Here is a 14,173-nt window from a genome sequence, read left to right as displayed (position 1 = left end):
GCACGGAATTTGTTGGAGGCGATCCTGCTCCTCTGCTTGACTCGACGGCCGTAATCTTTCAGGTCTTTTCCTCCATTGGAAGAAGCGGTGCGTATGGGCTCAGCAGTGGATTGGACATTGCTACAAGCCTTTAATTTCCCACCATTATCTTCCAACTTAATTTGTTTCCTTGCAGGGCCGTACCTAGTAAATTTGGTAGGGTCAGGCTGGCGTGTATTTCGCTTGCGCTTCCGTTTATCGGACTGGGTGGATGACGAGCCACGTCGGCTTTCTGAGCGGGCAGTCGACACCTCTGGGTAGGTAAACTCGGTAGTTGGGGACGGGACGGGACACACTTGTATGGGAAGTAGCTGGCGAAGCCCACTGCGTTGAGTATTCTAGACCGCAGGTGTATTGGTTACTAAATGGGGGCTCTTCAGGTGCGTAGACGTTTGACCCCGCCATCTCGGATGGCTTGGAAAAGATAGTATGGTCTGGAGACCACCACGTCTCTGATGGCATTTGTGGTAGGATACCGTAAGGGTTCATTGCCATGTGACCTTGGTTTATGGGGCGACGGCGCAGGCAGCATAGGTATCTGATGAGAGATTCTATACCCTGTGTTGGAGGCGCTAGTCAAAGCCACCGGGTTAGCTAAAATTGGCATTTCGAATTTCGCGGTCAGTAAGCTAGCCAATTTGGCTCTTAGTGCATTTTTCTCTGTCCAACCAGAATTTAGCGGTCACACGCTAACGCTTTTCGATTTTCGCGGTCACTTTACTAGCCACGAAAACATACCGTACCCACCACGACCCATCATACCCACAATGCCGGGAACACCCAAGAAACGCGGGCGGCCCCGAAAATAAGGCACGCCGAAGGACAAGGTTAGGTATTATTCGCAGGCGATTTGAGTCAAATCCTCCACCAAAATGGGGTTGCGGGGCCAACAAATTTGGTCCTTATCGCTTTGGTCGAAGCCGAGTTGCTGATTGGTGCTTGGGGTTAACTAGCGCCGACTTGGGGTAAAGGTTACACAGCATAGAGTTAGAGTTGCCTGTTGATTAACGCATAAACAAGCTGAAAGTAAAATCTACCGCTAATAATGGAGGAATGCATCCACTTGAACGAGGAGTATCAGATGCTGCTTTGTCGGCTCTGTACAGATTCAAGTCTACCCCTGGTCAAAAATCAAGTCTACCCCTTGTAAAGTGGGGCAGAATAAATCGATTCTAGTAGAATTGATTTTGGTATGTAGGACTAGGAGGATTACTTTTCTTTACTTATTTTTAGTATATAAAACTATAACCCTCACTATTACATTATACCTAGTAGTCACAGGCATTACACCTATATTTAAGTTCTATTAAACCCTATTTAACCTTTACCTCCAGGCATAATAACCAGACCTATAAAATGAATCCCGAAATATCTCTTGAGCTTGCTGACTCGGCATCCCAAACTCGAACCTATCCTTGAAAATCAGGGACGGGTTAACATACCTCTCCCCATTCCCCGTAAGATGGCTCATAGACTTAAAGACCTCCATAATCTTATCCTTTCTCTTGAATTCCCGCCACTGGCCAGGTTCTTCTTCTAGAAGTTTACAATACACCAATATCAACGATGCGAGACCTGATGCAATGGCGGTGGAGACGGACGAACCCGATACCGCCTCGTCCATGTCACCGTTCTCGGAGAGTCCCGCCGCCGGCATGTTTTCTCCGAGGAGAAGTAGGTCGAATCGTGTACGTGTTTCCACTCGATTGCGACCGCTCTCTGATGCAGCGGAGACACTAATTACGTGGCTGGCGTAATCAGCAGGCCAAACAGATTTGTAAAAATATGGCTCTTCGGATGTAGCCCCAAATATGAGGGCAGGTTCCTTAGTTTTACTGTGTGAAGATGCATATTCAATTGCATGTTGAAGCTTCAGGTTGTTCTGAGTTGTGATCCAGCTGCAGTTTATAATGTCCATTCCAGCATTAGCGGCGTGCATAATGGCCTAGTATGATGATTGATTAGTGAAGCTGCCTAAAAGTGTATGCAAAAGGTAGAGTATGGGGGATTTATTACCTCCGCCGCCCGTTCTATAGGGATGTCGTGACTATACGAAGCTACCCGGTAGGCATAAATATGGACCAGGGGGTTAACACGTTTTACAAGGGATGCCATCATTGTTCCGTGAGCATGTTCAGGGGTAGACCATGAACCTTCCACAGCGCAAAACCCACCCTTGACCTTCGCAGCAATATCGGGCTGCCATGGATCAACTCCATTGTCAACAATAGCAACTTTGATTACCAGGTCGTCAGGGGAGCTTCTTGTACCTTGAATGCGTATCAAGGCCTCTTGGCATTCCCTTAATGCTTCAAAAAACCTGTAGTGACGGATAGTGCGTGAGTAAGGACTGGTTCAACTGGTAGTTCACTAACCTGCTGCCGGTTGAATTATCTTGCATTCTGAGGACATTTGGTTTTGACAGCTTCCACAGGTCGAGATGAGAAATTAACAGTCGTATTCTGCGGTTCATGGTTCGTAGTGTCAGCTGGAATCTCAACTCAGCGCGCTCAAGGCCCCCTATCAAGCTTCTGGTATGGTATTGGTCCTGCGCAAAGTTAGCATTAACAAGGCCCACCCATGGGGTCTCTATCCTTTGGTGCGTGAGAATTGCGACCATAGGTAGGTAATAGAATACCTTTTTTAATCCCACAATGTGGGCCTGTCGGAGCTAGTCGCCGAATCCTGTTAGAGTCTACACAAGTCGTGTTTCTGGTAGAAGAACCTACCCGTGGGAATCGAAATAGTCCCTCGTCGCCACACCAATACAAGAGGGAGGGAACGTTCCCACTGTACAGGTGTATATCCTGAATGGATTCGCGAAGCTCTTTCGTCAGGAGAAGTTGGTCGATGTCAAGGTCGGGTTTTTTCCAATCCAGAATTTCCACATGGAGACGCTTTAGAAACGTTACAATGAGGATGTCACTCGTGGGGTTTTCGAAATCATCCTCCACCACTAGCCTCCACACCTTTTTCACACCGCACGTTTCAAGGAGACTAAAGAGCCTTGCAAGGAGTTTGTCGACGTCAGAGCCTTCTGAACGTTTGTTTTCATTGACGCTGCCACGTCTGATACGCGGCAGGCGTACAAAGAGAAGCCACTGGTTGAGGGCAACTTCTGTCCCCTGGTCGAAGGTCCTTTCGCTGGCTTTCAGCCAATTTGAGAATTTCGACATATCTTGGTGCCCAAGATCTAGGGAGAAAAGTCGTTTCTGAGTGCCTAGTACCTATTTTGTTAGATTAAAATCTCAAATCAAGGTCCCGAGCATTCAGCCTTACCCTGCCCTCCACTCAAAGCCTTGTGAACCATCATATCTCCGTTTTCAGACCTAATACCAGTAGTGAATAAGAATGCATTTAGATTTTCAAGAAAATTGGAAAATTCTTCGGCGCCATTTTCCTCATCGACCATTTTTTCAACAAGTTGGCATGGCGTCCCACCAGCCATAATGCACCCAGAGGGGTCCACGAACTGTTTACACACATCCTCAAACAGGCTACAAGGATCTGCATGCGAAATATCAATCTCCGCTATATGTTGTAGGATCACCTTCGCTCGCTTCACCCGCCCCTGATCCTCGTGGGCCCTAGTTGCTCGAATCAACATGTGGAGGCAATTCTCATCTGTTTCCTCATTGCGAACAAGAATCAACTTGGGAACATACCACAGCAAGATCTCCACGCTGTCAACATCCAAGTTGTCGATAGCTAACTCAAGTGGCGATTTGGAGTCGCGAGGCCCAGAAAAACAAATCATGTCCTGGAACGCCACACCTGTACAATTCCGTTCATGGACTCTAGGACTCTTCCAACGAGTATTGGTGACTCGTACCTAGCAGCGAGATGTAGGATATTATACTGGTCGTTGCCAAAATATGAGAGTTGGCCATCATTATCCAGGGTGGTGAGTCTGGGATTCTCTACCACGATCTTCGAGGCGATAATTACCCATAGATCCTCGGGAGACCAGCGGTTGCTTTTGTCGTCTCCATTGGGCGCAGAATGAGGCTCGCTGTGGGTGTTTGCTTGAGTATTCATCGCCCTTATAACTGAACCTCTACGTTCTTGGATGGGAGGCTCGCCTCTATCGCCTTCAGATGGAGAGCCCTCGCCATGTTCATCAACTCCTTGCCATCTGAGCTTCCATTGGGATTTCACTGCTTGAAGGAATGTTTTATGGACCAAATCCATGTCATCACTCTTCAGAATCCTGGGAAAGTCGTCATCGACGATGCCGGGCGTCAAGAGAAGGAGCTGCGTACATTCTTCTGGAATCGTAGCCCCTGGTATCATGATATCTTCGACGCCAACCAATTCAGTGTTTGGAGGCTGATATGTTGCTGTCCGGTCCGGCATCTCCAGCTTCGACGACATGACGGGGAAACTGAATCACTCTTCAGGAGTCTCGGTTGGAGAAGAAAAGCAACACCAGACCCATTAGTAAGGTGGAATTGGGTGAGAAAAAATATCCCGAACCAGGTTCCCTAATTTCTCCCCCATCGCTTGAAGGAGGGATCTGCTGTGAATTCGAGCCCAGTTGAGCAGCTGAAATCTTCCAGGATTGTCCACGTGTTGGCAAATGATTGGCTCTTTAGTCCTCAAAACGAAATGCAATACACGTGTCTTTGGCTCTAGCTTTATTCGGAAGCTCTTGTAAGCAGTAAGCACTCGTATTAATGCACTGGCGGTCACATTGACGGCCCTTCTCCCGCTTTCAAAAGTCTTTTGGATTTTACAAATCAAAACATCCTTTTACGATACGATATTGTCACAGCCGACTAACCGCCGAGACAGCAACGATGCCGACACTAGCAGAAGAGCTCGCCCAACTCAGCGCGAGCATTGAAAAAGAGTCATCCCCAACTGAACTAGAATTCGATCTTGTACCCGAAGAGGGCACAACAGGGATTCTCAAGCAGCTGGCCTTGGATCAAATCGCAACCTACAAAACATCGGGCTTTAAAATTGCAGTCCTCGAAAAGCACATCGTCCACGGCCATTACGATGGCGATGAATCCACTCCGGCAAGCCTCCTGGTTTACGAGTTCCATGTGCGAAGCGAACGGAAGAACCTGAAGCGCCGCATTCGGTTCCTCTCTGTGTCTGTCCGTTTCGAAACCGATCCTCCGGGGTCACCATCTCAAGATCCGTTCCTGATCTCCTGGGAACCCGCAATGAAAGCTACTGTGGCCGTTAACTCGAATATTGTCAAACACACGGAGGGAGAGGATACCAAATTAGCCGTTGTCGCAAAGAAGGGCCCTGTTCCTTTGGAGGCTACAGTTGAGCGAGGGCGCTCGAAGCAGATAGAGTTCGATCGTCCAGACAGAGTTCTCTGCAGTTCCAACCCATCCAAGACGCCGGGTCGGGGCGGCGAAAGAAAGAATTACGACAAGGTAGTTTGGATGCTTCACGAGAATAAGTCGCAAGAGATGCTGCCGGATGCCTTCTGCGCAGCGATGGTTGTCAAACGAACGCCTAAGGTAAACATGAAGGTAGTATTTGAAGTGGGAGTTTATATCGATTGGTGGAGAGATGTGAGCGCCTCGTTGGGTAAAGCTGCTACAGAAGTTTTTAAGGGAAGAAGAGAAATGTCGAAGACTTACAATGTAACTGAGCCTGGGGAAGTTTTAGACGGATTGAAAAAGGATCACTTAAAAGAGCTGGCCGTGGGAGACAAACTCATGGATTTCTGTTGGTTTCATATTCCTGAAGAAATTGCTACCAAAGAATTCTATTAAGCGTATCTTTCCGATGAGCTAACGTACACGATAAGTGCGCGAGGGCGGCCAATACATGGGCACCTAGGTGCCCAAATAAAATAGCGCACCAGGTGGGAGCCAATAGGTTCACGGGTACCCGTGATTCTATTAATTTCACGGGTCCCGTAAAAATGACTAAGCACAGTAAGACGGCTGTGACTCGACCATCTGAGCCGAATTGCATCCGGCTCCAAAACCCTTCCTCATCAAGCTGATTAGCAAGGGCGTGGATAGTGGTTTGGTCCTCCTCAGGTAGTTTACGGTGTATTGGGTGAGCCGACAGATGCTGACTGGGAGGGTGATTGTGAAGAGAGAAGCGGGTATCCGGCCGGTGTCGTAATGTCCACCTACTCTTGTCGAGTGATTCTTTGGCCAGAACAGAGAATTTACAACCGGTCCCTCGAGTAGTGGTCTTGCGTTGTCTTTCTCTCGTCGAACTGGGCGGGCGACATGACCGATCGCATCTGTACGTGATAGTTTGTCTGCCGCTCTTTTCAACCGTCGAACGTCCGGTCGTAAAGGCGTAACCTCTATGGGCCGCCCAATCGTTGATCGCCTTGAACAACGCATCGCGCGACTCATATTCTTGTTCGGGAGGGAGGCAATCTTCAGTGAATGACAAGATCGTTCCCATTGTTTGAGGATCACCGCTGAATGTCGTTCTTCGGTGAGCGCACTGTGACCCAGCCTTCGTGTCCTGACGCGACGGCGTTAAAAAGCAAGACAGTGTGTTTTCATCGACTCGTAGGTTGAAATCAGGACTAGACGCACTGTGCTTAGTCATTTTTACGGGACCCGTGAAATTAATAGAATCACGGGTACCCGTGAACCTATTGGCTCCCCGCACCAGGTGCCCAAATTATGTCAGCAATCGTCGCCCCGATTGGCCAGCGACGGGTCTAAGGTTGTAATGCTGTTTTCTAATATTTTCAAAGCACAAGCCAACTAGTTACCGTTTGACAACAATACAAAGTTCTGCCTTATCCTCCGCTGCATATAAGGTTTCTTGCTCTATACTATCCATTTCTGCTTTTCGCCATATTTCTGTCATGCCTCTTCTTTTGTTTGCTAGAGGATTCTTTCCCATCTCCTTAACAACTTGGGCTTCGATGCGTTCATCCTCCGCCTTACTCCAATCCAAATACGCCATCATCTCTTCTTTCGTCCATTCTCTTGATCCTGTTGACGTGATACAGCGCTTGGACATCTGTTTGTAGTCCAGACACCACTCGTAGCTCTGCTTGTCGTACCTGAGTGGAAGCCCCATCGCCCTGCGATATTGCTGATTTGTTTTGATGCTGCCAGCCGGCTGCGCCGCATACCACGCGCTTCTTGCAGCGACATATCTTCCATATATGGCTTCTGGCGAGTCATGCCTCAGTAGTGGTTGCGAAGGAAGGTTGCGCGAATCGGATGGTTCGTGATTCAGACATTCTTCGCCAGAAGGGCCTGGCACAGTTCCAACGGGACAATCTGGGACGACAGAATGTTGAGGAGCTGTAAGCGAAACTTGTACAGTATGTGAAGACTGGGCAAGTGGGGTGTGTGCAGTAGCGGGAGAGCGTGCAGTAGCTTCCGCAATACATTCTAGCACTGGCATGCCTTCAACTAATGAGGGCCCTTGGCTCACTGAAATCGCCTCAATTGGGTCAGCCAGACTTGGGACTGCGACCGGGGTTACGTCCGGCTGCGGGATTGACTTCGAGGCCGGCGCTTCCTGAATGAGCAAATCCTGGAACCTCAGAGGACACGCTCGTGAGGACCTCGCGTGACCAACGGCATGACATCTGCTACCTGTGCTGGGCGCTTTCTTGCCAGGCTGAGATCTCAAATCCAGAGGGTTCTCGTTTGGTGCTCGTCGCAGGTTGACCTCTCGCCCTGATGATGCCCTGCTGCGGGGCTCGACGTGGCTCTAGTATGGGCCGGGGCCGATCCGCGCCTCGCTTTAAGTTCCAGTGAGGATGAAAATGATCAAGCAAAAGGCTGCGCTGTTCCTCCTCGAGTCTCTTCAAGGTGTGAGAACACGGTAGCCCATGTGAGGAGGTGAAAGACTGACTGCAGGGAGCTTGGGGAGATGCCAAAGCTAACTTCCGTTGTTCTTGCACTTTGCGCAGGGCCTGGTGGGAAACCCAACCCTGGACAGCCTCGAACAGTCCTCCAGAGATATCCAAAGGTGTCCGTATCTGTTGAGAGGCTCGTATGTGCTTCAGTTCCTTCAGTTGGTTGGTGACCGCATGGCGCATGGCCTGCCAAGAATCGAAGAGGTCGAATGTGGAGGTCTTGATGTATGATTTGATTAGGGAGTGAATTCCTTCGGCCCTAGATGGCAATTATTAGCTTTCCGACCTCTATATCTGACCCTGGACAGCTACCTCGAGGTGGCCACATTACCAAAATGCAGGTATTTATCCACCCATGCTTTAATGATTCTCTCTTTGTGCGGCTCGAGCCAGTACAATTTGATGTACCCAACGGCCCGGGGGTATCTTTTGGCGTACTTGAGCTCGAACTTGGCTAGGCGCTCTCTGAATATCTCTTCTGTTGGCGAATCCACAATAGTGTACCAAAAACCATAGAATTCGTCCCATTTTTCGTCCTCTACCCGGCCGCTCGTGTCGCCACTTTTCAGCACAAAGTCCGGTTGACAATACTGCAGGATTGCCTTATTAACATGCCAGAGGCAAAGCAGGGCCTTGGAGGAAGGGAACCAGGTTGCAGTTGCATTTATTGCAGCGAGACATCGGTCAGTTAAGACTACAGAAGGGAGCTCATGATGGTAGAGTGATTTGAGATGATGAAGTGCCCATGAATAGTCTTCTTCTGATTCACCGGACAGAAATGCAAATGCGATGCAGAAAGAACGCTGACAAGAGTCAACTCCGACCATATCAAGCAGCGGCATGGCGTGCTTGTTCGTTTTATAGGTACAATCCAATAGCAGTACGTCCGGGTTGCTTTGCAGATATGCAACAGAGTCAGGGTGGCCAAAGAATATGGCTGTCAGCCGATTATCTGAGTCCAATCGAACCTGGCACCAGAAGCCCTCTCCTTGTAGTTGGTCGACTAACGCTTGGATACTGCTCTGGCCCTCACGCAGATCTCTTCTCGTTGCCGCGATCCGATTGTAGATGTCTTGCTGCGTCGCAAGGGTATCTGAACTGTTATGGAGGTACGTCCTGATATCTCGAGGAGCAGCGCCAGCAGTTGTCAGGCTCGAAATAATTGCTGCATCTCTCTCGTTAAGTTGGCGATGCGCCGGGTGTGCAGACGCGTCCGGACTCGGTGGATGATTGTGGTGGGCATACTCCTTGTCTGGTCGATGGCTTAGGACCCACGTATTTCCATCCAATGATTGCTTGGCCAGCACTGAAAACTTACAGCCGGTTCTTCGGCTACAAGTGCGGCGTTGGCGTGTAATAGATGTGCTCGGTGGGAGTTTATTTCGATCACAGGCAAATATGACTTTGATTCGGCCACTTGACGTCTTTAATGATTTCCCCGTCGTGAACGCATAACCTCGGGGTTTCGCCCAAGAATTAATGGCTGCCAATAGAGACTCACGGGATTTGTATATGCCTTCAGGCGGGAGGGCATCGTCCGGGAAGGCAAGCCGGTGGCTTTGGTCCATTTTCGTTGGCTGTGTTGCTATCATACAGAGCGCAGGTCGCGTCGGTCATGTCAAACGCGCGCTGGCCAATCGGGGCGACGATTGCTGACATAATTTGGGCACCTGGTGCGCTATTTTATTTGGGCACCTAGGTGCCCATGTATTGGCCGCCAGTACCTGCGGGGTACGTAAAGTTCTCGTCAGACAGCTTCTTCATTCAACGCAGCCAAAATCATCAAAATCCTCATACAAATTGACCCTAATGCATCTTAATTAAAACGATGAGCTCCCAAGAGATACCTGATTATATAGATGATCACAGCTTTGATACCCTGCCTTTGAGGGCGGCTGATGGCCCCACCGGCGTGCTTATTTTTCCGCCTGAAGAGGGCTGCGGTGATGATTTTCAACCTTTCAACCTAGAATATCGTGATTTCAAGATCAACCCTCTACCCAAGGAACCGCTTGAATTATTCCAGCTTTTCGTACCTATTTCCCTTATACAGTCATGGATTAAATACACCAACAGCTGGGTCGCTCACTTACTTAAAAATGCCGTTATTGACAACTGGAATACCCCCCTTTCCAAACAGTCCCGCATTCTCAAGTGGGAAGGCATCTCCACCGCAACAGCTTATGTATGGCTTGGGGTCCTTATTTACCTAGGAATTCATAGGGAAATATCGATCAAAGACCATTGGAAGTCCCCTAGCCTAGGAGATCAGCGCCCTCTTCACTCAATCATCAAGTTCATGCCGTTACGGAAGTTCGAGCTGATCACGAGGTATTTCCGCACTTTTGACTACACCAAGCTCGATGTGAGGGATGAGAGCGACCTTCCAAAGACCTTCCAAGCGGCTGAAGAGTGGTCTAATCACATACAAAGGGTGTCTATCGAGCTCTATTCTCCAGGGACTAACCTCACTGTAGATGAGTGTATGATCCCTTTTACAGGCAGATCAAAAGAGACAACGGTCGTCAAGAATAAACCCACGCCCGTGGGGTTCAAAGTCTGGGTTATCGCCCAACAGGGCTTCTTTCTGCAGTGGCTTTGGCACATGAAGGCATCACCATACAAGGCTGTTATAGTCGAGCTACCTACACCAACGCCGTATGGCAAGAAGGGAAAGCTACGGACCGAGATTCCTCTCAATAATACACAAAGCGTCGTGGTTCACCTACTAAAAAGGCTGTCAACGCAGACACATCACGTCTTCACGGATAACCTCTTCTCGTCGCCGCAGCTCTTCCGCCTTCTTCGGCAGCTTGGCCACGGTGCCACAGGCACGGCACGCCCTAACTGCGGCATCACCACCGAGATGAAGCATGTAAAAGAGACCGGAAAAGCTCCTGACGGCATAGCTTTGCAATATAACGAGGTATATTTGATCCCGACACAAGATAAACAGGTATGGACAGCTTTACCTGTATTTCCCTTACTAATTTGTCCTTTCCCTTTCTCCCTAGGTCATCCAAATCGCTTGGAAAGATAGCAGCATCGTGCTCTTCCTTTCAACTGTGCTTAGCGGAGCCCCTCACGAGCGCACACCAAAAAAGAGGAAAAAGCCCGCCAAAAGAGGCACAAAGGCAGAGTCACAGCGCCTGCAGCAGGTCTTCAATGGTGATAGCTTCAAGATAATCCCTATTCCTACTGTTGCCGCTCAGTATAACGATGAACTGAATCACGTTGACCGCGGCGATCAGATACGGTCTTATACAACATATCAGCACCGATTCCGGCGCGGTCCTTGGCAGGCGTTGCTTTGGTCTTTCCTCCTTGAATTCGCACTTGCGAATAGCTTCATTTTACAGAAGAAAACACGGCAGCCTCGTTGGAAGCCCTATAGCATGCTTAAAGCTTGGAAGGAGTGCATTTATAATGCCATTTTCAACAGATACGCAACTGAAAGTCACATAAGGAAGAGAGGCCGTACAGGAATGGAAGAAGACATCGAGGATACAGAAGCACGGCAAATTCACCTACAAAGAGATATCAATCATGTCCATCGGGGCATACATTCAAGCTGCCTAGCTTGCAAAGGCTTCCGGCAGGGTCAGGCCCGACCCTTTAAAAGGAAGAAGGAAAAAGGAGGTTATTTACAGCCGATATCAGGAAATGAACGAAGGGTGCAGACCGTGTACGGTTGCAAAGTATGTGATGTAGCTATTTGTAACACGGCTGACTGCTGGTACTTCTATGACACGCAAATTTAGGTGTGTGAGAATGTACTTCAAGTAGCGCTCATCTTGATAGGTCCTACACCCCTGTCGTGACCCCGCCGGAGCTTTATGCCGCCTGAAGAGATAGAATTGATTTTGGACTGTAGCACTAGGATGTAGCGTTCAACTATTTAGGCGCTGTACCACGGTGCTTGACCAACTGCTGCAACATAAGAACCATCGCCGTTGCTTTTTCGTTCACAGTTAACAATATTTCCACTGGCGCTGATTACAGATAGGTAGACATCAGAAAATACATTAGGAGTAGTCTGGAGCGACCTAAATCACACTCTTTTTGTTATAAGCTTTAATCCAGTCTCTCATTTCACTAGTGCTATCCGTCGTGCGGTTTGGGAAGCTTATTTCGATGTCCCTATTAAGGTGGCCCAAAGGCGTCAGGAAACTTAAGACGCCAAGCCCGAGTGATAAAAACGCTTAGGTGAAGCTTTACGCACTTGGGGGTGCGATAAATTAACGTATTCTCTTTTTGTTTGTTGAGGTCTAAAGTCTTCTGATTCCCCGGAGGTTGCCTATTACGAATAGCACTATCGTCTCTTCAGCTCTATGCATGGTAGATACTACCTGATATTCGTGCTGCCAGTGCACGTCAACTTCAAATAGAGTTGCATCGAGCAGTTGCAACACCCGAGATCCAACTGCTTACAGTGACAGCTAGGTTACGGCCTACTGATGATCCCGCATCGCCTTCAGGACAGTTTGGTTCATCATCCGAATCATCGTCGCCAAACCATTCGTGCTTATATATCTCCCGTTCGTTGATTGGAAAGCCATCCATCTCTCGCATCCACATAAAAACATTTCGCGTGACTTGTTCTGAAACATCCCTGTCTGGGTCCAGCCCTCTGTAGTCTATAAGACTAGCAGCTGCAGGATGACTTGACTTCAATGAAGAACGAATGATTGTGGTCAAGGTGGTTGCTTCTTGGACTTCCTTCTTCCTTCCTGCACAGTTCCAGGTGATCTTGGAGAACTGGAGTCCGTGTCCACCTAGGCATGCTATGTGAAGACGAACATCGAGGTCTAGATCTTCAACAGCCGTTGAGCCAAGAGGCGGATATGGGTAGATTGGTGGGAACCTGTATCTAGCTATCCCCTGGGTAAGGAAGGCTAGCGTGAACTCATGCCTGCGTGAGATCGAAGTAGTGTTTTCTGGCTGTTGAGGGGCGTGATCCTGAATGAAGGAGATCAGAGTGCCAGTCCAAGCCGCTTCATGAATATCGATCCTGTTGAGTCCAAGGAGTCCTCCGGGGCCTCTCAAGAAACCCCTGTGCAAGCCAGCAATGATGGCACCAAGCCACAGGAAACTCAGATGAGGGCTTCGAAGGGAGAACATCCGAGTCAGAATATCTAGGTTTTGTATCAACCCTGACTGGAGGACAATGGCAGTACCTTGCAACCATGGACCACAGGTATTGCATAGTACGCTAGGCTCGTAGAAAATACTGCCAAGAATGGACTTCACTCCGTGAGGGTTGCAGGACAAGGTGAGGAGCCTATCGAACTGCCGGATGTCTCGCCCATAGATTGGTTCCTCTATCGATTCTGCGCTTGACCTGATTCTTGAACTTGCAGTGCACATTCGTGGCACCGGAAGTAGGACGCTTATCCTGTCATAGTTGGCCAACGGGAGCATGAGGGCTGTCGCAAAAGCAACACGGTTTTGATCGTGAGCGGAATGGAGTGCACAATAGTCCGAAATATACTGAACTGCCGCCTCAAGACTCGGGCAGCGCTGATGACTTGGCGTTTTACTCCTCGAGGCGCTGAATAATCGTATAGCTGGAAGTGATTCCAATGTTGAGGACCAAGGAGACATGAATTTATAGCGTCCACACGACATGGAAGCCTTCCAACCTTGACCCGGCGAGATTACACCTGCCCACCATCGTGCAGCGTCGTCACTGACGTTTCCAACATCTACGATTGCTTCTGTGTTGTCGCAAGGACGCATGGCCAACCACTCGGCTTGACTGTCAGTGTACTCCAGTGGCGATGCTTGAGAGAAAATCTCGGCCCATCGCGCTGATAAAGCATACGCCCATGCGAGAACAAGGACTGTGAGATGATTGTCATTTTGCTTGAACCAGACAGATGGTGGGAGAGGCAATTTGGTCGAGGTAAACAATCTGGTAGGCGTAGCAACACGCGGCAAAATTCGAAAAGGCTGCTCGAAGGGCGGTAAATCACAGGATCCTGTCCCAGGAACCCACGTTGATGTGGCTGCCAGCAACCCAGTAGCATCGAGTTCAAGTACGATCGGAAAGTAAGGATGCTGAGGGAAGAGATGCTCGACCTGTAAGCTGGCTGATGGAATTCGAGGGTCTTCGGATGCCTGCTTCAATAAAGCTGACCAGGTATTGTACCCTTTCTCATAGAAAAAACGAAAAAGGAAGTCATCGAGCCGCAGAGGGTCATTCGCCATTATTCAAAGTAGACAAAACTTTATCCTTAAGCGATGCGAAGGTGGATGAATGACTAGGCAGGTAGGTTTCTTTGTTTGACCTCTTGGGAAATGAAAGTGGAA

The 14,173-nt window shown here is 49.0% G+C and overlaps 4 protein-coding genes across 4 annotated transcripts; 2 read left to right on the top strand and 2 right to left on the bottom strand.

Moving 5' to 3' along the window:
* Positions 1 to 1,307: 1,307 nt before the first annotated feature.
* Positions 1,308 to 4,413, bottom strand: FOXG_14873 (uncharacterized protein; the record flags this gene model as incomplete). The annotated part of the gene is made up of 9 exons (XM_018394938.1): positions 1,308 to 1,329; positions 1,482 to 1,575; positions 1,645 to 1,874; positions 2,093 to 2,359; positions 2,415 to 2,587; positions 2,769 to 3,232; positions 3,319 to 3,368; positions 3,705 to 3,722; positions 3,872 to 4,413. The coding sequence occupies 9 exons, from the start codon at positions 4,411 to 4,413 to the stop codon at positions 1,308 to 1,310; spliced, it is 1,860 nt and encodes a 619-aa protein (XP_018254873.1).
* Positions 4,414 to 4,758: 345 nt separating this feature from the next.
* Positions 4,759 to 5,838, top strand: FOXG_14872 (uncharacterized protein). The gene has a single exon (XM_018394937.1). It carries the CDS (start codon positions 4,839 to 4,841, stop codon positions 5,778 to 5,780), a length of 942 nt encoding a protein of 313 aa, XP_018254872.1. The 5' UTR covers positions 4,759 to 4,838; the 3' UTR covers positions 5,781 to 5,838.
* A 2,305-nt stretch (positions 5,839 to 8,143) lies between these two features.
* On the top strand, positions 8,144 to 11,544 carry FOXG_14871 (uncharacterized protein). The gene is made up of 4 exons (XM_018394936.1): positions 8,144 to 8,577; positions 8,638 to 10,817; positions 10,876 to 11,276; positions 11,332 to 11,544. The coding sequence occupies exons 2-4, from the start codon at positions 9,690 to 9,692 to the stop codon at positions 11,438 to 11,440; spliced, it is 1,638 nt and encodes a 545-aa protein (XP_018254871.1). The 5' UTR covers positions 8,144 to 8,577; positions 8,638 to 9,689; the 3' UTR covers positions 11,441 to 11,544.
* A 353-nt stretch (positions 11,545 to 11,897) lies between these two features.
* Positions 11,898 to 14,168, bottom strand: FOXG_21805 (uncharacterized protein). The gene has a single exon (XM_018402168.1). It carries the CDS (start codon positions 14,069 to 14,071, stop codon positions 12,242 to 12,244), a length of 1,830 nt encoding a protein of 609 aa, XP_018254870.1. The 5' UTR covers positions 14,072 to 14,168; the 3' UTR covers positions 11,898 to 12,241.
* Between the last annotated feature and the right edge of the window lie 5 nt (positions 14,169 to 14,173).

The sequence above is a fragment of the Fusarium oxysporum genome, chromosome 3 (assembly GCF_000149955.1).
Source record: "Fusarium oxysporum f. sp. lycopersici 4287 chromosome 3, whole genome shotgun sequence".
NCBI classification, from domain to species: Eukaryota; Fungi; Ascomycota; class Sordariomycetes; order Hypocreales; family Nectriaceae; genus Fusarium; species Fusarium oxysporum.
The sequence above is the reverse complement of the archived record's forward strand: the minus strand, read 5'-3'. Positions and strand labels throughout refer to the sequence as shown.

Coding starts and splice junctions, on each gene's coding strand:
- FOXG_14871 (XM_018394936.1), top strand. CDS start 9,690: ATGAGCTCCCAAGAGATACCTGATTATATAGATGATCACAGCTTTGAT. Junction 10,818..10,875: donor TCCCGACACAAGATAAACAG/GTATGGACAGCT, acceptor CTTTCTCCCTAG/GTCATCCAAATCGCTTGGAA. Junction 11,277..11,331: donor ATGCTTAAAGCTTGGAAGGA/GTGCATTTATAA, acceptor CACATAAGGAAG/AGAGGCCGTACAGGAATGGA.
- FOXG_14872 (XM_018394937.1), top strand. CDS start 4,839: ATGCCGACACTAGCAGAAGAGCTCGCCCAACTCAGCGCGAGCATTGAA.
- FOXG_21805 (XM_018402168.1), bottom strand. CDS start 14,071: ATGGCGAATGACCCTCTGCGGCTCGATGACTTCCTTTTTCGTTTTTTC.